General features: G+C 39.6%; 1 protein-coding gene across 3 annotated transcripts in view; it reads right to left on the reverse strand.

Annotated features, from left to right (window-relative positions):
* Positions 1-850: 850 nt before the first annotated feature.
* LOC126183880 (mothers against decapentaplegic homolog 3-like) overlaps positions 851-26,629 on the reverse strand; it is a 216,129-nt gene continuing 190,350 nt past the window's right edge. For all 3 annotated transcript variants that reach the window (XM_049926184.1, XM_049926183.1, XM_049926185.1), the window contains exon 7: positions 851-3,853. In XM_049926184.1, coding sequence (XP_049782141.1) covers positions 3,730-3,853 — 124 coding nt within the window. In that variant the 3' untranslated portion in view covers positions 851-3,729. The remainder of the gene's footprint in view (positions 3,854-26,629) is intronic.

The following is a 26,629-nucleotide window of genomic DNA, read 5'->3' on the forward strand; positions in this document are numbered from 1 at the left end:
CGACCTCTGCCAGCGTAACAACAAGAACAACAACAACAACTCCGGCAGGACAGGCCGTGCGCAGTCAGTCAACATCGGGCATGCCTAGGACACAGTCCCGGTCTACGCTAAGTGAAGTGCGACGTAACGTGAACAGTGTTACTACAATACCAGAACACTACATTAACATGTCTTTCAACTGAGAATTTGCTGGAGCAAAAAGCAAAGATACTGAAGAAATTTGCAAACAACACAATTTTTGGGTCCACTTTTTGAGTGTAATATCACTTATTGATCTTTTCAGTTCTGATATCCTTCTCTGCTGGTTACATAACTTATCTTTAATGTGTACCACATGTGGAAAGATCTCTAGGAAATTGAGTTAGTAGCTAGGGAGTACTCAAGAAACTCTTCAAATGCCACAGATGAAAATTGTTAACAAAGTAAATATCTTATAGGTGCAAAAGCATGACCCTTTCCATAATGTATTTAGATTGCATAAACTTAAATTTTTGTTAAATTTCATATAAAAATGATTATGAAGACTACACATAACAAATAAATGAAACTGATACTGGGATAGTTACAAGATGTGTCAAATATGGCCGGCCTGTGTGGCCGTGCGGTTCTAGGCGCTTCAGTCTGGAACCGTGTGACCGCTACGGTCGCAAGTTCGAATCCTGCCTCGGGCATGGATGTGTGTGATGTCCTTAGGTTAGTTAGGTTTAAGTAATTCTAAGTTTTAGGGGACTGATGACCACAGACGTTAAGTCCCATAGTGCTCAGAGCCATTTGAACCATTTTTGTCAAATATGTTGATCTACAATATAGAATTTCTGAAATGAGAGCTAACAAAGTGGATACATGAAACTTAGTCAATGCAAAATGGTTGTTTATTTTGCATACCTTATACAACAATTTTAGCCAAATATGGTATACACTTGACAGTCTTATTTGATCAATGCAACTTCTGCTTCATACAAGGACTACACTCAAGATTCAAATTATACATGCAGAATGCAATGAATGAACTGCTACATGTACCTTAAGGGATTTTTAAATATAGTCATGGAAAAAAAGGGGTCATATAACAACACAGTATTGAGTCCAGTTCTCTGAGCAGAATACATTCAACTGCAAAATACTTTTTTGTAATATTTCATAATTAGATTCTTTCCCCTACGCCTTAGCTACCATGTCATATTTTAATACCCATTCCAGTGGGAAAGCATTCCAAGGATGGAGGCAGAAATCAGCAAATGGGTACAACATAGCAATGCATTTTACTAGTGTATGTGGGGCTTGGTCTGGGGAAGAGAGATGCCCATGAAGCGTAAGGAAGTGCTGTACAAGACATAATTTACACCCACACTGACATATACACTGAAGTCCTGGACAAGGACAAGAAGAGAAAAGAGTTGAAGTAGAATCCACGACACAGGAATGAAATTCCTAGCAATTATGTTAGGGAAAAATGAAGGGGCAGAGAGATTGAGAACTGCAGATGTTAGGAATGAAATGAAGTGCACAAGCCGAATATTAGAATAGAGAAGAGTAGGTTAAAATGGTTCAGACAGGTAAAGGGAATGGAAGGTGGAAGAATATCAAAAATGAATGCTGGAGGCCAGGAGCAAGATGAATCGACTCAATTGAGACCCAGTTTAAGAAGAAGGAACCTGGATTGGAACAACACTTATACAAGAAGAATGGTGGAAAACCAAGTGAGAGTGGAGAAGTACCATAAATGTGGCAACTCAACTTGATGCTGGATACAAGGGAAATGAAGATGAGAGTCTAGTGTAAAAGTTATGCAATCTTTTCAGCACATCTCCAATAGAGCTGTTTAGGGCATATGCCATTTTTCCAATCAATTAATAATACTGACTTGAGAAATTATAAATGATGACCGCAAATGACTCTGAAAATATTGGTTTTGGCAAACTGAGAACTCAAATGTAATTTAAGTGGCAGAAGGGGACTTGTATGTACATCTTACCTCAATGCATAATAGTGTGACTGTTGTTGGTACTTGATACTGTACTAAAAGGGCCACACTTAAACAGTAATGGAAGACAGTATACAACAGACCAGCCATATTTCAGTGAGTTTTGTTCAACTCACAGCAGACTGAAGTTACTTTCAAAATAAGAATTCTACCTGAATCAACAAAAATGGGAGGATAGAAAGGAAATTAAAGTGCTCCACTATTATGTGAATTAAACAGTTGAAATTTAGTGAACAATAGAAAGAAGAAAAAATTGGAGATGGTGAGTAATGAAGAATATGAAACTAAATTTCAGAGCAGAGCACTCAAAAATAATTATGTCCATTTTGTCATTTTTCTTAATGGTAAAGGATGTTGAGAAGTACTGGTTCATCTGTAAGAAGAATAAGAAAAGAAGAAGAAGAAGAAAGTTTTCAATTAAATTGAGAAGGAAAACAGAAAAATAAACATAAAGAAATACAATGAAGTACACACACATGCATAAGAAAACTGACAGGATTAACTCCATTTGCCATGAGTAATATTCCCTGGCCCTATTAAAAACACATAAAAGTAGGGACGAGATCATCATCTTTGAGTCTTTGAGAATGTAACTAGCTTCTGCTGACTACCTGTCCAGCATCTTTCCAAAACTTGTCACACAATGAGGAAATATCAGCAGAGACGATGTATAAACAACTCTGTAGGAAGCTGCATAGTTTTTGTTTACATTTAATTACAGAATACCATTCCATATGACATGCTTCACAATATTTCACAGCAGAAAAACATACTCTTCTCCAAAAATACAGCACCAGTTAGATGTTGAGTACATTCAGAAAAAGCTTATCTGTATTAAAAGTTACACACTTCTTTAAGTATACACTGTACTTGTTTTTCCATTAGGCAGAAGCATACTTGAAATTATTCATACAGTCTCTCAAATTATTCCTAATATACTTATGTCAAATAAATAGCAAAAATGCAGTAAATAAAATTGTGCAATACAGCACAGAACACTTGCTGAGAACAGTGTGTTCAAGGTATGCAATAAACACATGAAGCAATACATTCAGTACTTATCCCTCCAAGAGTTCTATCAAATACTGATAACAAAGTTAGTTACCTTTAATGTCCATATGTATTAAGCTACTTTTACAGCTTCCTGGACAGCTAATGAGTACTTGTAGTATTTGGTATAAATAGGAAGAAGTAGTACAGTCAACCAACATGAGACACTCAAATATAAAAAATAATTATAACAAAACACAGTGATCTCAAACTCTTAACTCTAAACAAGTAATAATTCCTGAAACAAGCTACATTAAGACACAGCAAAACTTTGCCACTATGAAAAATCAGTCTATCTTTCTATTCTGTTCCATTAACAGTTACACAAGAGTAATGTTTACTATACATGTGCACGAAAGGATAGTATATCTTTGCAGGCTTTAATATAAAATGCCGCACACAAAGATACAAAACAGAGAAATATATATTTACATATTTGCAAAAGCTGAGCACAAAACAGTAAAAACAAAAACAAATTGTTATCTGCATATTTCCTGAAGCAATCATCACTGACAGATAAATTTGACAACAGAATTGGTTTAGCACCTGATGAGAAACAAAACACTTGAGCCTCAAGTACTAAGGAACACAGACAAGTGAAAAGCACAAACAACTACACAGCTCATATGGTAGGATGCAGCACAGATGCTTAAATCTCAGGCTGTCAATGGGCAGACAGTAGCATCTGTTCCTTTTCAGGACATTGAACTGCACGGTAATCGTGGTGACCCCATCTGTGTCAGCACCCTGTCAAGCCATTGCAGTGGTCCATTCAAATGGAGTTCAATCCAGCACGGTGTTGATGTCACTGTTTGGCGTCTGTCAAAATAGTAATTTTATTCTTAAATATGATGTGTGACGATATTGTTAGCATTTCTATGTTTTAAATGTTCTATATATTCTTTACAATGACTCACAATAAATAGTTGCAACAAATGCGAATAGATGCTGAAAAATGTGATGTTCAGCAAGTTTAAGAACAATATTACTGTTTATGAACAACTATGACAAAACACACTAATAAAACACTGAAACTTCAATCATAATTAAACTTAGAAGAAATACAGGGAAAAAAGTCATTGCTTTTTCATTGACAACTCATGTGCAATAGATCCTATCATGAAATATAATCTTCTAAAATGGTTAACATGCCTCGGATTCAAAACGGGATAAAGATTGACAAATTTCATCACTGGGTAATATATCAGTACTGTTCAAAATCAAAATTTTTATTATGGTCCATCATTTGATTAAAAACACAATTATGTATCAGTTTTTAGTTTCCATTACAATAATTTTGAAAATAATTAATGTAGTGCATATTATTTTCAGTATCTTCCATTTTTATAGCCACCTCAACATCTACATCTACACCTTACGATGTGTGGCAGGGGTACTTTTTTACCACAGGCATTTCCTCCACATTCTGTTCCAGTCATCAACAATGTGCAGGAAGAAAGACTGTTGATAAACCTGTGTGTGGTCTCGAATCTCTTTAATTTTGGCTTCTTTCTAAGAGATATACATAGGAGGAGCAATATAATGAATGACTCTTATTGGAACACGCATTCTTGGAATTTTAACAGTCAACCACAGCATGAGGCACAGTGCCCTTCTTGTAGCCTCTGCCACTGTGGTGTTTTTGCATTTATTAAATGAACCTATGATGAAACATGCTATCTTATTTGGATCTTCTCTATTTCCTCTATCAATCCCAATTGATAAGAGTCTCAGACAGATGAGTAATGCTCAAGTATTGGTCAAACAAGGGTCTTGTAAGTCATCTTTGTGCGTGGACAACTTTTCCTGAGGATCCTTCAAATGAATCACAATTTGTCACCCCCTTTCCTACAATTTGTTTTACGCTGTTGTTCCACTTTCAATTGCTCCATAAACATGCTCCCAGATATTTAATGCATGTGACTCCTTCCAGTGATTGTTCAACAATTTTCTAATGATATTATAATGGATCTTTCCACTATTTATGGACAACTTTATTTTATTCAACTTCTTTTTTATTCAACACAATCACTGTAATATTGTCACATACCCATGTACTGCATCATTGCATCAATTGTTCAACAATACCAATAATAATAATAATAATAATAATAACACATACATACATATAGCAACTGTGAAGATATGGGCTGGCAAGAAACTCCCAAACTCCAAGATGGCTGGTCCTATCTGTTACCCCCAAGTCACAAAAAAGGTAACAAAACAGACCCGGGTAACTACAGGGAATATCGCTCCTGATTTTGTGGATAGAACCACTCTCGCTGGAATATTAACAGAATTAAGACTCAACTAAAAACTCAGTAGGTTGGTGCAGGGCACCCAGTACAACACCAAATCCAACATAAAAGTTTAGAGAACAACACTCAGATAGCCTGAAACGTGGCAATTAGCTACAATTTGTTTTATGCTGCTGTTCCACTTCCAACTGCTCCATAAACATATTCCCAGATATTTAATGAAAGTGACTGCTGCCCGTGATTGTTCAGTAATTTTGTAATCATATTATAATGGATCTTTCCACTATTTATGAACAATTTTATTTTATTCTTCTAGTTTTTTATTCAACAGAATCACTGTAATATTGTCACACACCAACATACTGAGTCATTACATCAAGTGTTCAACAAAACCAATAATAATAATAATAATAATAACACACACATACAGACATACATATAGCAACTGTGGAGATATGGTCTGGCAAGAAACTCCCAGATGGCTGGCCTTCCCCCAAGTCACAAAAAAGAAAGCAAAACAGACCCAGGTAACTACAGGGAATATTGCTCCTGGTTTTGTGGATAGAACCACTCTCGCTGGAATATTAAGAGAACTACGACTCAATTAAAGACTCAATTAAAAACTCAATAGGTTGGTGCAGGGCACTCAGTACAACACCAAATCCAAGATAAAAGTTTAGAGAACAATTCTCAGAGAGCTTGAAACATGGCAATGTGCTGTGCACCAATGACCACGCTTCAGATAAGCAATAGTTTTAAGAACTTAATTCAATAGCTAAGAATATGAGGTGGCTTCAGAAAGAAAACTGGTTGTTTTACGGGCAATGAAGCTAAAGTTCTAGCCTTTTTTAACTAAGTGAGTGCCAATTAGAAGGCAGTGGGATGGAACACAGATGGATGGCCACAGCAGAGGTAGTGTGCCGAATGGTTATGATAAGTGCCGAGTCAGGCGCTGTAGGCCAACACAGTGCCTTGCAAGAATGTGAAGGCGGAATGACACAAAAAAGCCATGGGTCACTTAGAAATACGACACAGCATTCACAGGTGGACACCCCTTGGCGATGGAGAAGGTGGACTGTTCCAGCCAGAGGCTGCCGAACGGTAAAAAAAAAAAAAAAAAAAAAAAGTTCATTTGAAAAAACTTTAAATTAGTGCAGAGGGCCAGAGTAAAATTTGCAGAAGAATGTAAGTCAAAAGTGCGTATGCGCAGAAAGCAACAGGGAAAGTATATGGTAAAATGTGTCTGTTTTCAGGGAAGAGATGGTGGCTGATGTCACAAGCAGTTTAGTGGGGGAGAAGGGCACACAACACGCCACTGTTGAGGCCTAGTTGTTCGACCAGGGAGCAATACGGATGGCTGGCAGTTGTGCTCCTGCAAGATTACCAACTGAGCTTTGCTTTTTGGCTAAATCTGAATAAGACCATGACAAAGTAACACTCACATAGGTGGTGAAGTTATTTTGACTGTGAATGAATGTTTATCTTAATATGTGACAATTACTGAGGCATAGATGCAAATAGTTAATAGAGCAAAGCTTACTGCATGCAACAACACAACAGTCATTGAACACGGTAAGTCAGCTGCTGTGCACACTCCTGCTGTTGCAATTCTGTTTTTGTTTTCTGCCGATGACCGTTAGGACCAATTGGTTATGATTATGCTTATTTTTATGTGAGGTATCAAGTGTAAGTAAAGACTGAATTCTGTGCCATCCGGTAACACAAGATCCTGGCCTTGTGCATTAAAAGACCCATGTGGCAGTTGAGTAAATTATATTAACACGACCACAATTAGGATTAGACTGATTGAGATGACAACCAAATGCAATTGGTATCCACAGTAGTCTTAAACCCACTTAGAGAGGCACATCCGCCTGACTGCTATCTGGCTGGATTCTGGTGTGCAAACTATGAATTTGCAATTGGTTTGTAATAAATTGTATCAAAGGACTTTGAGGCCAACTTGTTTCTAGAATATAACTGTTTTTATCAGAGCTGCATTGCATTATTTAGTATCACCAGAATTCCTCCCCAAAACCTTAATTCTACGTATTTGCTAAGTCCAGAATCTGCAGGGTGCCGAATAATGTACGAGTGGCTGAAATGCAGATAAGGGCAGGTGAAATTACAAGTCGAGAAAGTGCGGAGGCTGACTGCTGCCACCGGACAGGTAAGTCACAGAGAGAACCTGCCACGCAACCCTGTAAATCTACTGCTCACCATACCAGACAGTGCAAAGGGTCCAGTGCATTATAAGTTAGTGTTTGTCATTCCGCAGAGGGGATGTTACAAAGTGGTACATAGGCCTAGGGAATGTTACAAGCTTCTCAATCAACAGAGACATAAGGCAAGGAAACGGTATTTCATTTAACTGTCGCCTGGAAAAAACTGTGACAGAATGGACCAGATCTATTAACAAATACCAGATCATGGTTGGAATCAAAGCAGACTACCTAAGGATTCAGTGGCCGACTTTTGCTGATGAACTGGTCTTACTGCCAAACAACATGCAAGAGCCTTTTATGCAAATCCAAGCACTGCATTTAATAGCAGGGAAAACCAGTATCTTGATCAACACTGGAGAGAATGAATTCATTACCAGTATTAAAGACACTCCTAGAAATATCACAGTCAGTGCTGCCAAGCATAGTGAAGGAGATTAAACCATAAAGTACCTTGGGCACTGGATTTCAGTGATATGGTAGCTCTTGAACACACGAAAATAAAGCTTCATAAGGCATGCTATGCTTGCAGAAAAATGTATGACTCGGAACATCTTATGGTGACCAGATTCTGACAAGACTGGGAACAACTCAAGAACCAGTGAAAACTGACTGACTGGCCGAGGGAATCAACAGAGATTTGTCGAGTGTACACAAGACGGCACAACAAAAGAAAGGCACACAATGGAGATGGTACAGTGGAATATCACGTCCAATGAGTACACCAAGATTGAAAACCCAAGATGTAGCGAAATTCAGAACCAAGAACGATGTGCAGCGAGATCAATACAAGAGCGTGGTGAAATAATGACACCAACTTGACTGCTGCGCTGCTGGCTTAATAGAGCAGCCACAAGTGGTGACAAACCGGCAAGACAGGCATGGCTCTGTAGCCAGTGCTGCAATGGGTGCACCAGCATTCTCAGGTTGTAACAGTGCAGTCTCGTGGCTGTCATCGAGGTCTGTGCTTTCTGGCAGGCTCTCGGACTATCTGGGCTGGTATACCAGACATCTACTGAAGAATATAAAAATAAGACACTAAAACATAACAGTCACACCATCAGTTGTCTATGCAGCACAGTGTCTATCTGTAAGCAAGAAGACCTCCAATAAGATTCCTTGAATTACAGGAAAGGAAATTTCTGTGAAAGATAGTGGAATCAAGGATATTACAAGATGGGAAATGATGATGCAAACCAATCATGAACTCTACTAATACCAAGAAAACATCACTGTTGCCATCAGAAGAAGATGACTAGCTTTCCATGGCCACCTGTACAGAATGGACCCCCACTGGCTGTCTTGACAGATCTTCACAGTAAACAACAACGGTAAAGCCACTGGATCCCTGTGGATCAAGCAAATAGAGAAAAATGTTGCAGAACTTCATATCAGGCAAGGCACAGTAACTAACTGAGGTGACTATCATGTAGCTGTTGAGAACCTTCATAACATCCCTTAGACAAGTTAATTGGAATGGAACCAGGACATGGTACATGGAATGCAAGACAGAACTCAGTATGAAAACGAAGGAATACAGGAGCAACAGAAAAACTGAAGGTACTGACCAGGAAACAGCTGCTAAACTGCTAAACTTAACCAAGAACACTTGTCAAGTAGCAGATGACAACAGTACAGCAAAAACACAATCACCATAGTCCACAGGTGGCCCAACCACCAGAGTTTACAATTTTACATTGATACCTGTATGAATAGCAATCTCTGACCAATTTGCATAACTTCTTCAAGGTGCATAATTTTCGTTTATTTGTCTTAGAGTGTATATTAGTTTTTTCGATGTGTACCTTCCAGAAACATCTTGTATGTGGTAAGTCTTTTTAAGTGCAAGTGTCCATGTCATGAATAAATAGTTATAAATTTGTTGTAAAATCATAAGAGTGGTATATAAATGATGCAGCATCATACAGAGTTTACTGTATGATGCTGCAGCCCAACTTCACCATGCAGCTGCCAAGGATAGTAAATAGGGGACATGTTGATAACAGGGTGTAAAGTCTTTCAGAATTTTATTCCCTGTACTCAGATGGACAGTAATTATGCCTCACAGACAGGCACATGAAGTATATGTGCAGGTGTCAGCATTTGAGAGAGGATTTGTGGTTGAGCTCAAAGAAGCCGGTTGGAGGAGTTGGAGAATCGCTCAACATTTGAATAGGAGCAATGCCATTATTCAACGATGTTGGTGGGAATGCGTGAACTGTGGCCAAACACAGTGTCAAGAAGGAAGCAGTTGACCTAGAGAGACGGCAGACTGTGAGGAATCATCAGAGAGGCACTTGGAGCCCTAAATTCACCATTGTCATTGATCTGACATGCAAAAGGTGCTTCAGTGACTACAATGAATATTATTAGGCCACTCACAGAAAGGGGACCAAGCTCACAGCGTCCCTTACACCAACTACCATTGACCTCAGTACACAAACAAACTTGTCTGCAGTGGTGTCTGACACATCGGGCCTGGACCCTCACTGACCGAATTAAAATTTTCTTCAGTGATGTATCCTGCGTAGAACTGAACCCCAATGACCAGCGAAGACATGTCTGGAGATGCCCCAGATAGCAGTCACTTGCCATACAGCCTGAAAACCAGGAGTTATGGCCTGGAGAGCCATTTCATTTCATAGTAGGACCCTTCTGGTTGTCGTCTGCAGCCCTTACAGCACAGTGGTATGTTGACTATATTCTAGGCCCATTTTGTTGACCTTCAAGGCAAGCCATCCTCTGCTTACATTTCAGCAAGATAATGCCTGCTCACCCACAGCGAGAGTTTCTACTGCTTGCCCTCATGCTTGCCAAACCCTACCTTGGCCAACAACTTTGTTGGATCTCTTCCCAACAGAGAGATTTTGGAGCATTATGGGCAGGGCCCTCCAACCAGCTCAGTATTCTGATGATCCAATGTGACAATTACCGAGCGGGGTGGCGCAGTGGTTAGACACTGGACTCGCATTCGGGAGGACGACGGTTCAATCCCGCGTCCGGCCATCCTGATTTAGGTTTTCCGTGACTTCCCTAAATCACTCCAGGCAAATGCCGGGATGGTTCCTCTGAAAGGGCACGGCCGACTTCCTTCCCAATCCTTCCCTAATCCGATGAGACCGATGACCACGCTGTCTGGTCTCCTTCCCCAAACCAACCAACCAACCAACCAATGTGACAATTAAACAGAATTTGGAATTCGGCACGATATCCCTCAGGAGAACATCCAACAACTCTATCAGTCAATGCCAATCTTAATAACTGTTTGCAAAAGGTCCGCAGGTGGACCAACGCATTATGGACTTGCTCAATTTGTGAAGCTCTTTCTCTTGAATAAATCATCCAATTTTTCTGAAATTGTAATCATTTGTTTGTCTGCACTTGTACATCACGTCTACTAATTTATGTCCAATTCAGGTAACTCCTCCTTAGCACATCTTTTTTTTGTCTTTGACTGTATTTATAAAACAGACTTTTTTTCCTGTCTTTCACGTGGAAATTGATACATTAGATAGATGAGTGGAAGGATGACAATAATAACTAGTTGTAAATCAGCATCTTAGCAGCAGATGTTGTTAGTGAATGCTTACTGTACATTTTCAGCATTCTTTATCATAAAAACACACAGAAATAATGTTAAATATAGTTAATTTGCTTAATAATCATTTGAATTTTGTGGAATTTTATAGCACTAGCAATACGGTGTTTTGATTTTTCCCCATTCTACTGACATGGTGAAATGTTGACAACATCCCTGGATGCAGTATTAACTTCACTGAGCTAAGGTGGAGCAGGGAATCAACTATGTTCATGATTGAGGAGACCATCCTAAAGTGTTTGAACAGTAGAATTGAAAATATGTTGCTTCCAAACACGTCCAGCACTTGATCGCTATGCAACTTTCCTCAGCATGAAAGGCGTTAGCTCCCCAAGTTTCTATAGTGAGTATAGCTATCAGATGAAGCCCAGCACTCTCAATTTGAGACCATACTATCATCCCAGCTGACTACTGAATGAGGTGGCACTAAGGTTAACAAACTGGACTTGAATTAAGATGATGCAAAGTTTACAGAAATGTGGCAGCAGCATCTGATTCTGCAACAAGAACGGCATATTCAGAGATAGTTTGAGACACTACAGAAACAGCAGATGGATCAGCTGAAGTGTGTAGCAGAACAGAACAATGTTCCACCAACAGCACTAACACTGTTCATACTTATGTTGTCAGCATCAGTGTTTCCAGAGTTTGATGATATGAAATTATTATTAAGCAAATTAACTATATTTAACATTATTTCTGTGTGTTTTTATGATAAAGAATGCTGAAAATGTACAGTAAGCATTCACTAACAACATCTGCTGCTAAGATGCTGATTTACAACTAGTTATTATTGTCATCCTTCCACTCATCTATCTACTGGGAGATGAAGAAGATTGCACAGGATAGAGTAGCATGGAGAGCTGCATCAAACCAGTCTCAGGACTGATGACCACAACAACAACAACAACATGAGAGTTTCAGTTATTCATTACTGTTAATGCTGTTTCCATAAAAACTAAATACACCACTATAAACTTCATGTGAATAATGAATTTGCATGATACACTACATATGTATGATGCGTTGGTTCAATTAATATATGTGAACTCAAATAGGAGGAAAGATGATGTTCTTTTTGTAGTAAACAACTGCAAAAATTTAGAGAACCAACATTTGAAACTGGCTGCAGAATGATTCTACTGCCGCCAACGTATATAGGACCACAAAGATCAGATAAGATAAATTAGGGTCATATGGAGGCGTGTAAACAGTTGTTTTTCCTGCTTTCTTTGTGAATGGAACAGGAATGGAAGTGATATTGTTGTAGTAGTAGTAGTAGTAGTAGTAGTAGTAGTAGTAGTAGTAGTACAAGATACCCTCTGCCATGCACCATGCTGTGGCTTATGGAGTCTGTACTTAGCTGTAGATGTATAACTAGACTCAAAATGAAAATTGAGGTAAAACATTAATTATTAATAAGAGTGCAACAATTGTAGGTGGGATAGTTCTAGTTTGTTCTGTTTCAGCTTGCCAAAAGCATTAGCTCCAAACCTTCTGCTCAGGAACTAGATGCGCAACTGTATTGCAAATTAAAGATTGCAGAAATTTCCACTGTCAGCTAATATCCTGTTGGTTGGCCAAACGGAATTTATACAACCAGTCCACATTCTTACAACACTGGTTGAAATTTAGTGTAATAGCAACTTCATGAATTTGCATCTCGAAATGAGTGAACAAACAATCTAACAAGATGTCAAATGACAAGCTAAAAAGTTCTACTAGTGCGCATAATTCGTGAACCAACTCAGAAATGGAACGACTAGAAGACAGTAACAAAGCAGATTGTACATGAGTATCAGAAATGCTATTATCCTTGCAATACACCATAAATTAGTGGAGCCACAAAGTTTTTATTTCTTCTCCCTGGATTTTAATACCTACTCCAAATTTTTCTTTGGTTTCCTTTACTGCTTGCTCAATATACAGATTGAATAACATCGGGGAGAGCCTACAAACAACCCTGTCTCACTCCCTTCCCAACCACTGCTTCACTTTCATGCCCCTCGACTCTTATAACTGCCATCTGGTTTCTGTACAAATTGTAAATAGCTTTTCGCTCCCTGTATTTTACCACTGCCACCTTCAGAATTTGAAAGAGAGTATTCCAGCCAACATTGTCAAAAGCTTCCTCTAAGTCTACAAATTCTAGAAAAGTAGGTTTGCCTTTCCTTAATCTAGCTTCTAAGATAAGTTGTAGGGTCAGTATTGCCTCACGTGTTCCCATATTTCTACGGAATCCAAACTGATCTTCCCCGAGGTCGGCTTCTACTAGTTTTTCCATTCGTCTGTAAAGAATTCGCATTAGTATTTTGCAGCTATGACTTATTAAACTGATAGTTCAGTAATTTTCACATCTGTCAACACCTGCTTTCTTTGGGATAGGAATTATTATATTCTTCTTGAAGTCTGAGGGTATTTAGCCTGTCTCATACATCTTGCTCACCGGATGGTAGAGTTTTGTCAGGACTGGCTCTCCCAAGGCTGTCAGTAGTTCTAATGGAGTGTTGTCTACTCCCGGGGCCTTGTTGTGACTTAGGTCTTTCAGTGCTCTGTCAAACTCTTCATGCAGTATCATATCTCCCATTTCATCTTCATCTACATCCTCTTCCATTTCCATAATATTGTCCACAAGTACATCGCCCTTGTATAGACCCTCTATATACTCCTTCCACCTTTCTGCTTTCCCTTCTTTGGTTAGAACTGGGTTTCCACCTGAGCTCTTCATATTCATACAAGTAGTTCTCTTTCCTCCAAAGGTCTCTTTTATTTTCCTGTAGGCAGTATCTTTAATGGCTTTTAATGGTAGATTTTCACTGAGCTAATTAGCATTTTTGAGATTATTGGCACTTATCATTTATCATTAGGCAGCCAGGAATCCAGACTTCACAGTGATACATTTTAATTTTCAGGAAACTAACTAGTTTAAAAGATTATTAGAATTAAAGTTTAGACACTCCTAAAATTACTATTGTCTTGTGTGCCATTATATCCATTTAATTCCCAAGTTTATCATTATACTTTTGTTGCCTTTGTTAATAAATTAAGCCACTAATTAAAAATTTGCATAATTTATCATAATTTCAAATATGGAAACCAAACTTGTAAACAGGTAATTTCTAGTATAGACATACAAAATATTTCCATAACCTTTTGTATTTTTCTAACTACTCATTACGTGAATCAAATTATTGTAGTAAAGTTCATGCTAGAATATGACCATACTAACATCTTTGGGTTGGTATCCACAATTGTGTAGTAAATTTGGTGCCTAGAAAGTGCTCATTTAACCTTTCAATGCATGTTTGTGCTCTATCAGATCAAGGTAAGTAGTGAAAGATATAAAAGTCCATCTGCCATCATATATGGAACAATTAACATTTATGTGTTGTTTAGCTTGTTAATGAAGTGGCTGTGTGAAACTACTGCACCTACAATTTGGTTGTTGCGAGTATGACCAGACTCAAATTCGTAAGTGTTTTGATTTGTGTCACACAGGATATACACTGAAGCACCAAAGAAACTAGTATAGGCATGCTTATTCGATGGGACAAGCATTTCCAAGGTAGTGATGAAGTGCAGATTTTCCTGTATGACCATTTCACAAGTGTACCGTGAATATCAGGAATCTGGTAAAACATCAAATCTCTGACATTGCTGCGGCTGGAAAAAGATCCTGCAAGAATGAGACCAATGACGACTGAAAAGAATCGTTCAGCATGACAGAAGTGCAACCCTTCCACAAATTGCTGCAGATTTCAATGCTGGACCATCAACAACTGTCGGGTGTGAATCAGTCAATGAAACATCATCGATATGGGCTTTTGAAGCCGAAGGCCCAGTCATGTGCCCTTGATGACTGCACGAAACAAAGCTTTACACCTCGTCTGGGCCCGTCAACACCGACACATGACTGTTGATGAGTGGAAGCATGTTGTGTGATCGGACAAGTCTCGTTTCAAATTGTATCAAGTGGATGGACGTGTACGGGTATTTAAGCAACCTCACGAATCCATGGACCCTACATGTCAGCTGGAGTTTGTTCTAGCTGGTGGAGGCTCTGTAGTGGTATGGGGCATGTGCAGCTAGAATGATATGGGACACTTGATATATCTAGATACGACTGACAGGTGACACCTGTCTGATCACCTGCATACATTCATGTCCATCGTGCATTCTGGGGGACTTTGGCAATTCCAGCAGGGCAATGCAACACGAAACACGTCCTGAATTGCTACAGGGTGGGTCCAGGAACACTATTTTGAGTTTAGACACTTCTGCTTGAATCCAAACTCCCCAGACATGAACATAAACAAGCATATCTGGGATGCCTTGAACGTCCTGTTCACAAGAGATCTTACGGATTTATGGACAGCCCTGCAGCATTCATGGTGTCAATTCCCTCCAGCACTACCTCGGACATTAGCAGAGTCCATGCCACGTTGTGTTGCGGCACTTCTGTGTGCTTGCTCGCGGGGGCCCTACACTATATTAGGCAGAGGTACCAGTTTCTTTGGCTCTTCAGTATAACTACTGACTAAAACTGAATGGTGCTGAACTGTCTGTCCTTCTGTAAACTGTGATTTTATGAAAGGAGGAAGTTCATGACAAGAGTCACTGAATGTGTGGGCTAGCCTGATTTTTGTGCTATGTTAACACCACAATTAGGAAGCAGGTCACTGTGCAACTGATGAGTTTAAAGTTAATACATGCATGACCATGTGAAACTAAAAACAGTGATGTTGCATCTGTTATAATTTTAAAAACACATACAAAGTTTTCATCGTGAAGATGACAAATTAGAGGCACTACCAAGAAGATGAGGCTCAATGATATTAATACTAATCACAAAGTCCGATCTTAATTTAAGCTAGGTTCTTCACATAGATAAGTCATTTGAAATTACTTTTGTGACACGTGAATTCAACACTGACTCATCAGTAGCTCAATGTGCACCCAACAGACTTATATATGGCAAATGTGTGTCCTACACACTGTTAAATGACCCTTGGGTAGGCATCCGTGGAGTGTGCGATGAGATGTCAAGGTGACAGTAGATCTGTTCAATCAATTTCTTTATTCCAGACCTCACCCGTAGGACATCAGGAACAGTTTGGTGGAGGTGTCCAGTTGCCTCTCATGCAAAACAGGGGACATGTGGCACTGCTGACAGCGCAAAAACCATTGATGAGCATGGCATCATTAGAATGCTGCTGTCAGTGACATCTGCGACTGTCATGACACCGTGGTGGTGCAGCTGACGATGGCTGTGAATTCCTCCAACAAGCAGGCGGCCCCCTTGTGACTCAGGGGAGGCTTCCCTGTCTTGTGGTCAAATAGTGGACCCCGTGCTGCATCCTGGGATGTCATTCCAGTGTCACATGGTGTATAGGCCATTATACTAAGACAAGACATGAATTATCTAGAACATGAATGGCTGGGTACATATACTCTCCAGACTACATTTGTTTAGGGCTTAATGCACATACTCTTGAACACTTCCATAGCGGTGGCACGTGAGGAAAGGCTTTCTGTCCTTCCACTAGCATACTGCAGCACTGACTGTTGCTATACTGCGCCAAGCTGGCTCTGCTTTGCAATGCCAATCAGCCATGTTTTGCTTTGCAACACAAAACACTCTCACCTGCCTGTGACTGTCTCCATTGCAACTCACTTCCACTCTGATGTCATGGTGTAATGTTTTGGATTATAAACGAAATGTGAAACTTTTGTTTTTCTGTGTATAGAATTAGCTGCAAGCCATCCAACGAACTTTCAGATGACGTGATGTACACTGAGGAAAACGGCAACAGAAAAGGCACAGAAAATATGCTGCAAAGAGCAACAACAATGCTAAAAAACATGCCATATCATTTAAAGAACCCACTGATGATGACGGTATTTGTCACTGAAACTAGTTTGGGGAATAAATAAGTAAACAAATAAAAAAGTGTTTTGCATCAAGGCCAACTCACAATTCCCATATTATTGTTTTTCTATGCAAACACAGACCAAATGGAAGAATTCCAACAATAAAGTTATTGAATCTGTTAATGATGCATCAACTTCATGTTAGTCTCTAAGTTCATGACAGCTCCCTCCTTTGGTGTCCCTTGAGGTTAGTTAAAGCTAAATGGAAGATAACTGAGGGCAGCCAACCCAAGTTAAGTAACTTATATGACTGGTAGCAGAAAGTCTATTAATTTCCTATAGGTTTTTCCCCATACTTTATGTGAGGTGTAAACCATGTTGGAAATAATGTTCTCTTGGGGAAGTTAACGATGTTGCATAGGTTATTAGGGTATCCCCCTTCTGTAGTTGATTAGGTTAAAGGTTTGAACAAGGTATTCAAGTTAATATTGATGTATCTCTTCTGTTTACATCTGTTATCATTCTATAAGCCTAGAAATCCTTACGCGATATGAACTAGAGCCCCTGTGTCTGTTTATTGTGAAAGGTTATATGGGTATTGCTTCCATAATTGTGGTTATGCTATTGCTGCATCCGCCCCTTCAAGTGCTAATACCACTATAGTTCCCACAAGAACTGGCAGAGATTGCCTGTACATAAACTTCCATCCAACCAGTGAACATGTATGTTAATATTACCTTGTGAACTACGTGTGAAAAGTGAGATGGTACCTTGCTCTTTTGCGTTTGAAAGATTATTATATTTGTTCCATAGAGAAAATACCACCCTAGCTCTTTAACCTGATAACCGGCCAGCTAGTGAGTGTTGAGAAGTTTGTTCTTGCCCATGGTAAACCCAGAGATACAGGAACAGTTTTGCAATGACACACTACTGATGAGGCACAATGTACATTCACCTAGTCTGAGAGTGCAACCATGGTGGGTGTTTGTAATTGCATGCCACTACAGTCAATTTTTAAGGCCTCCCCTTTTATTCCTTAGCCTACCACTGTATCTTTTGCTTCTATTCTATTTTTCCTTTTCTGTCACAGAGCAAACAATTGACAACATCATTCCGACAGTACCAGTTCTATCTCTCTATCCTAGTCTACACAATGAGGTATCACTTCTCCCTTGCCACAGCATTCACCTAACTATTCTCCGAGGACCTATGAGATCAGTAGGTATGAACATCATCTTAAACAACTAGCTAGATAGGTGGTCAGTGTTACATTGCATAACTTTAGAGAGAAAACCTCTACGTTCCAGTCCACACTAAGGTTTGCCACGAACTAATCTAAACATCATGACTCACAGCTGTTTCTATCGGTCACTGTCACTGACCGCCCTCCCAGTCAAGTATGTGAAGGTCACTCTGATATGTTACTCCTTGAAAACTGTGACCACATACCATTTTCACTTTTACCGTCAACTCTCCTCCAGAGTGTGCACCTAGCACAATGTGAATAGCGACCACAGAGACCCCTCAGTTGTTCGGGGCATTTATTTGATTTTCATCTTCGTGCCCTGAGCTGTCGCAGTACTTTTCCTCTATATACAGGTACACACACATCTCACATGCACTACTGCCTCAATCGGATGCCATGGCTCCATACACAACAATGCAAACACCTATGTTAACAACGCAGTAAATGTTCTCTTGGTTCTGCACCTTTTTCTGCCCCAATAACAAGTGCTCGTTGTTCTATCTACATCTACATTTATACCCCGCAAGCCACCCAACGGTGTGTGGCGGAGGGCACTTTACGTGCCACTGTCATTACCTCCCTTTCCTGTTCCACTTGCGTATGGTTCACGGGAAGAACGACTGCTGGAAAGCCTCCGTGCGCGCTCGAATCTCTCTAATTTTACATTTGTGATCTCCTCGGGAGGAGTAAGTAGGGGGAAGCAATATATTCGATGCCTCATCCAGAAATGCACCCTCTCGAAACCTGGACACCAAGCTACACCGCGATGCAGAGCGCCTCTCTTGCAGAGTCTGCCACTTGAGTTTGCAAAACATCTCCGTAACGCTATCACGCTTACCAAATAACCCTGTGACAAAACGCGCTGCTCTTCTTTGGATCTTCTCTATCTCCTCTGTCAACCCAACCTGGTACGGATCCCACACTGATGAGCAATACTCAAGTGTAGGTCGAACGAGTGTTTTGTAAGCCACCTCTTTTGTTGATGGACTACATTTTCTAAGGACTCTCCCAATGAATCTCAACCTGGTACCCGCCTTACCAACAATTAATTTTATATGCTCATTCCACTTCAAATTGTTCCGCACGCCTACTCCTAGGTCATTACTGTCAAAGCTATACTGGTTGTTAGTGTGGAAACCTCTCCCTACTGTTTATCAATCACACTTCCTCCACCAACATATTCTCTCACCATATACTTATTTGTCCTTGCCCTACTGAGTACTCGACTGTTTCATGTTATCCTGCACAACAGGATGAACATCATTGTTTCCACATCTTCTGTAATATAAAGCCACAGTGCTTGGCTGAGTTAATATCCACTTGTACCCAACACTGGGTCAAAACTCCAGTCTCTTTGATAACACCACTTTTCCAGTCACTTTGATAACTGCCACTTTTCCAGTCACTGCCTTCCTCTTCCTGTAAGCTCATTATTTTACTGCTGCCTAGCACATGCAATAATGCTCTGCCTGTCTCTGCTCCTATGCCCCGGGCAACACTCACTTAATTGTTGGCTATAACCACTATTACTCTACATTATACAATCTATGTATCGCATGTTGTGAACACAATCATTTTTACACCAGTATCACACTACACCTGTTACAAGTCTACATCGGGCACTGTCCTTTATTGTCAGTTTGCACTGTGTTCTTCACCTCGTGCAAGGGTCGACCCCTACCCCTCGACACGTGACTCTAGAACTTCTTCAGCTTGATTGCTACTTGGGCTGTTGGCAAGACTGACGTGATCATGTCACTTTATACAAGTTACACAAGGCTACCCACTTGCATATGACTTAACAAATACCAACGTAATGTTTCCTGCCATCACTACGTACAGTTTTACCCCTCTTGCAAATTGTGAAAATTATCTACAATACTGCCTTTGTGTCCCTGGATTTGTTACATTACATTAAAACCATCAAGCCTAGGTAGATACTCCCTGGAATGCCTGGTGCTCTACCTCACATGTTAGTGGACACAATGACAAATGCAGGAAAGTAATATGGGAAGGACCTCCTACAATGGCCCATGATCTACTTCATGGTCAAAATGTACTACTGTCACTATCTGAAGTACCCTTCCACAAATTCTCTGTTCAGGCAGTTTCACTGTCGCCATCTCCATACAATTACGTGAGAAATCGTTTATTTTTTTAGAATTTTCAGGCACTTACAAACCATATTTTCGTAAGTTACCAGTTCAAGTATTTTGGAGACATAACTTATTCCATAGGAAATCAGTGTTTGTGGTTCACTGGTCTGCCAAAGAATACATCACTCCTGAATTTCAAGGTATATCAACGCAAATAAATGTGCATTTTTGAGAATTATCAGAAGCTACCATTGACCTTTTCATAATCTACAAGCAATTAGTAGGCAATAGGAGCTTGTGATTTGGTTACTGTAGCAGATATTCAAACTAACATATTGTGTTACATCTAGTTTTCCCTTAAAGAGGAGTAGCCCTATATATTATCTGAATTTATTGTAAATCAACTAAGTTTTCGAGTTCGCTAAGAACTCTAATTAACCTCAAAACATTTTAGGAAACTAGTAATTTTTACCACAGGTTTTTGTGTTGCTTTAATAGATATCTCGTTTTGTGTATTTGCTTCAATTCTTACAGGAAATTAGCAAATTTTTTTCTCAACAGATAATCAGCAGGCTTAATTTAAAGGTATTTGTTCACTGCCTTGTAATAGATTGCACCAGCCAAAATGCAGCCCCACTGTGAATGGCGTTCTTGAACAAAGGACAAGTTGGTTGATGTTCATAAGCAGCTGGAAATATCCCTAGCTACTGTCAAAGAATTGGCAACTGCTGTGAATCGGTGTGTTGCACGAGCTCCCGAGAGTCATGTACCTGTGATACTGGTACCACAGGTACCTCAAGTACTATTCTCTCCTGTGGATCCTGTCTCCACTGCAGGGAGTACAGGATCTGTCATCATTCGTCCACTTCACCGTAAGTGGTGTTTCAATGGTAGATCTGGGCATCCTGTACAGGGTGGACGGGGACCAGGAAGGACTCGGGGTGATCTACCTATCCCCTTAACCAATAAATGTGAGGTGCTGTCTTTCACTGAAACTGGAACTGAGCCAGTGGGACTCACTTCATCTGTTTTGCGGAAACTTGTTTCGTGCAGGAGGCAAACGCAAAATGGTTGGGGTCTAATAATTGTCGGCAGTTCAAACATATGCCGAATGAAGGTACCCCTTAGGGAAGTTGTGGCAAGGAACAGGAAAGGACATCAGCTGCACTCAAATGTGTATGTCTGGGGACCTCATTCAACATAATGGAGAGGCTATTCCAGCAACCCTTAGGAACCAACTGCAGATTTTGCTGCATGTTGGAACGAATGATGTCTGTTATCTGGATTCTGAGGTCATACTTGGGTCATTCCAGAGACTGGCAGAGAAGGTTGGGAAGACCAGCCTGCAGTTTCAACAAAGCTCACAAATTTGTATCATTGTCCCCAGAACTGATTGTGGCCCTTTGGTTCTGAGTCGAGTAGAAAGACTGAACCAGAGACCTTGAAGGTTCTGTGACAACCTAGGCTACAACTTCCTAGAACTGCGCCCTAGGGTTGAGAACTGTAGAGCCTCCATAAATGAATCGGGTGTGCACTACACATCAGAGTACACATAGGGCTTTTAGATTAGGTGACTCTCCATCCAATCCAGATTATGATAGCTGTAGGAAACTCAAAAGTATCAGTGTAAGATTGAAAGAAATGCCTCCCACATGTGAGAGTATTAAAATCCTATTGCTAAAATGCTGAAGCATTTGCAACAAAGTGCCAGAGTTTGAAACTTCATGAAAAACAGTGAAGCTCACATAATACTGCGTACAAAAAGCTGGTTGATACCTGAAATTGACAGCAGTGAGATTTTTGGAAGAATTTAAGCGCACATCAGGACAGGCAAACGGGAAATGGAGGTGGTGTATCTGTAGCAGTAGACAAGAAACTCAAATCCCCTGAGATAGAAATTGAAGCTGCACGTGAGATTGTTTGGGCAAGACTCAGTATGAAGTGCGGGCATAAAATGGTAACTGAATCCTTCTATCGCCCACCAGACTCATCTCCTGATGTAATTGAAAACCTTAGAGAAAACCTAAATTTGCTTGTACATAAGTTCCACAATCATACCGTAATCATCATTGGAGACTCTAAACATCCAACAATTAATTGAGAAAATTAGTTTTGTTAATGGTGGGAGTGACAAGACATCCCGTTTAACTTTACTAACTGCCTTCTCTGGAAAGTACCTACAACAATTAGTTAGGAACCTCACTCCTGATGGAAATATATTGGATTTAATGGGAACAAATAGACCTGACCTCTCTGAGGATGTCAACATTGAAACTAGAATCAGTGACCTTGATCTGACTGAGGCAACAATGATTATCAAAGTACAAAGGACAAATAAAACAAGCATAAAGATATATATGTTTAGTAAACTAGATAACAAATCAGTGGTGTCATATCTCGATGAGAAACTCTAAACATTCAGCACAGGGCAGGAGCACATAGAGGAACTATGGCTCAAGTTCAAAAGAATAGTTGACCATGCACTGGACAGATATGTACCCAGTAGAACAGTTGATAATGAGAGGGAACATCCATGATATAGTCGCTGTTACAAAATTTCTAAAGAAACAGATTATGGCATAATAAGTGTAAAAGGAAGTGTAGAGCCATTCTCGTTGTAGGTAAAGACGGTTAGTGGCACCTAAGTTAGTGTTCAGCCCCCAGTGAATGAGACAAAAACTGAAATGCTTAACTCCATTTCTCAAATGTTCCTTTACATAAGAAAACCCAAGAGAATTGCCCCAATTTAATCCAGTTGTACCACTGAAAACATGAACGAAGTAATTATTAGTGTCAGTGGTCTTGAGCAACAGCTGAAAACATCAAAACTGAACAAAGCTCCAGAACCTGATGGAATACCCATCAGATTCCATACTGAATTTGTGGCTGAGTTAACCCCTCTTCTAACTACAATCTATCATAGATCCCTCGAACAAAAAACTGTGCTCGGTTCTTGGAAAAAAGCACAGACTTATCTACAAGAAGGGCAGTAGAAGTGATCCACAAAATTACCATCCAATATACCTGACATCAATTTATTGTAGAATCTTAGAACATATTCTGAGCTCAAACATAATGACTTATCTCGAACAGAATGACCTCCTCAATGCCAACCAGTGTGGATTCCGAAAACATCAGTCATGTGAAACCCAATTCACACTTTTCTCAGTTTATGTACTGAAAGCTCTGAATGAAGGCAGTCAGGCAGATGCAGTATTTCTTGATTTCTGAACAGCATTTGACTCAGTACCACAACCACACTAACTGTCAACAGTATGATCATATGGGATATCAAGTGAAATTTGTGGCTTGATTGAAGACATTTTGGTAGGGAGGACGCAGTGTGTTACCTCGGATGAAGAGTCATGGTCAGATATGGAAGTAATTTCAGGTGTGCCCCAGAAAGTGTGTTGGGACCCTTGCTATTCATGGTGTATGGGGTGGGGCAAATAAAAGTGGCCTGGACAACAGGTTTCCAGGGTACAAAGAAACACAGGCATCGGGCTCATTTGCTAGGACTCAGAAGCATTTTCTGGTGAACTGCAGCTACATTTTCTGGTGTGTGGGCATGTTTCGGAATGTTTTCCGACTTCTTCAAAATAGAGCCTGTGTGACACCATTTTTGAACTAAGCATTGCATGGTTCTCTTTGCTGCCACTTTCAAACCATTAAATTTGTCAGCAAACAATTTACCACACCATTTCTATTACTTTGCTGTCACATAACTTTCCAAAATGAGCACCTGTTGCTCAACCGTGAGAACTATCATCCCCTTTGCATTGCTCTAATACTGACACAGCCCGTAGTATGGATCACTTGGCTGGCATACATGTGGTGTGCATGTCACTGGGGTGTGGTTATATGCATGCATACATTCACGTCCAATTTTATCCACTCATCTGGGCCACTTGTATTTGTCTCACCCTGTATCTTAATGACCTCGCAGACAATATTAATAGTAACCTCAGACTTTTTGCAGATGATGTAGTTGTCTATAATGAAGAACTATCTGAAAGAAGGTGCATAAATATTCAGTCATATCTTGATAAGTTTTCAAAGTGGTGCAAAGATTGGCAACTTGCTTTAAATGTTCAGAAATGTAAAACTGTGCACTTCACAAAATCAAAAAACGCAGTATCTTATGACTATAATATCAATGAGTCACCACTGGTGGTATAGGTCAACTCATGAAATGGAATGATCACAGTCATGGGTAAAGCAGGGGGTAGACTTACTTCCTACTAAGGAGATTTTTTACAAATCACTCATGCGACTGGTTCTAGAATACTGCTCAAGTGTGTGCAACCTGTACCAAATAGGACTAACAGGGGATATTCAACGTATACAGAGAAGGGCAGCACAAATAGTCACAGGTTTGTTTGATCTGTGGGAGAGGGTCACAGAGATAGAGAAGGAATTGAACTGAAAGACTCTTGAAGACAGGTGTAAACTATCCCGAGAAAGTCGATTAACAGTTTCAAGAACCGGTTTTGAATGATGACTCTCAGAATATATTACAATCCCCTATGTATTGCTCATATAGGGCTCGTGAGGACATGATTAGAACAATTACTGCATGCATAGAGGCATTCAAACAATATTCTTCCCATGCTCCATATGTGAATGAAACTGGAAGAAACCCTAATAACTGGTAAAATAGAATGTACCCTCCGTCTTACAGCTCAAGGTGGTTTGCAGAGTATAGATGTAGATGTAGATATTATGCTACAGTTCTCATGTCACCTCACAGTGCCAGAGTAGAGTCAAGCTTAACAGGATCTTCTTTCTCCACTAATTTTTCCAAGACCACATTCCTATCAATGTTGTGCCACAACAGTGAATAGGAACTGCATGAATCTTGTTAATTCATTAGTGTGTGTCACTCAATAGATGATGATGTACTGCCGCTACAGGCCCCCACACTTTGGCCCCTTCTGGCGCGAGAATATTAACCCTATTGATTTCTGTGGTAACCTGTTTACAGAAACATTACTTTTTACATGTACAACACACTACACACTCTTCTCCAGTGAATTAAAAGCACACTGGAAGCCAAACTTCTTCTGCTATTCTCCTGCCACATCATAATCTCCTTGTAAATGCTATTTTTTATATTTCTGTGCCTATCATTGTACTAATACCTTTTCAATACTGTGTTCTCTCAGAGGTTCTCTTCACCCGATTTAGACAGTGCTGAAGAGATCAGCTTCCACATCATTTTCTGTTGTGAATATCTGTTTCCAGTTTGTCATGTGATGGATAACATGATGGGGTGCGCAATACGTGGGCTGACTCGGCTGAGGTGAAGTAAGCTCAAGCAGGTTATCAAGACTGTTACCTTGGTGTGCCTTCAGATACTCATAATTTCAACTTTCAATTTGTTCGTCATGTTCATAAAGTATTATACTCAGTTATGTCCCCTTACACCAACATTAACACACACATTTTTGTCAATGTATGTGAATTACAAATGATAGAGCTCAGCAATCAGTCATCTTTTTTGCAGGTTTTATTTGGCAAATCTAGATTTCGGCTAGTGCCTAGCCATTATCGATGCTAACAAATACAAGTAGTACATGGTCAGCCATTACTAAAAAAGTTACAACTTGTGGTATAACCTATACAGCCTATACATTAGATTACACACCACTATTTCATAGTATCAATGAATAAGTTCCCAGTTGTTCAGGCATCTGTCACAGTTCTTTCAAGACTACTGTATAATGAAGGTAAACTTTGCAGAGAACACATTGATTGGCTGTATGGGGCCCTCTATAAGAACTATGTAATATATAACGCTCACAGGAAAGCAGTTATGCTCTCTAGTAAAAAAAAATCAAATTTGCATGGGAATAACATAAAATAAAATAAAAGTAAAATCATTTACGTTGCTGTCCGCCTTATTTCCAATTTTAACAGTAAACATACAAAATACAAAAAAATACCAGATTCACTCCTTGTGAGTCAATTGTTTTGTTATTCTTTAAATCACATATGTAATGTCAGATTGCTTAAACGTTTTTAAAAAATACTTACAAGGCACAAGAAGACACATACTATATGCTGCAACAATTAGAATTGATTTAATTTAAATATTTATATCTTTTGCGCTATTTTTCTCTTTATTTAATCATCATGACAGGTATTTTGTTCCTCTTATTTACTGAATAGTTCATAGATGGCACCAAATGTCAGCATGACAGATAGTTGGTGTGATTTGGCACTCTGTTACAGATGAAGAGAGTACATGTCTCTGTGTCACTTCAAACAGATTTTAATTATAGATACAATAAAACCAATGTAC

This window comes from Schistocerca cancellata, chromosome 4, assembly GCF_023864275.1.
Source record: "Schistocerca cancellata isolate TAMUIC-IGC-003103 chromosome 4, iqSchCanc2.1, whole genome shotgun sequence".
NCBI classification, from domain to species: Eukaryota; Metazoa; Arthropoda; class Insecta; order Orthoptera; family Acrididae; genus Schistocerca; species Schistocerca cancellata.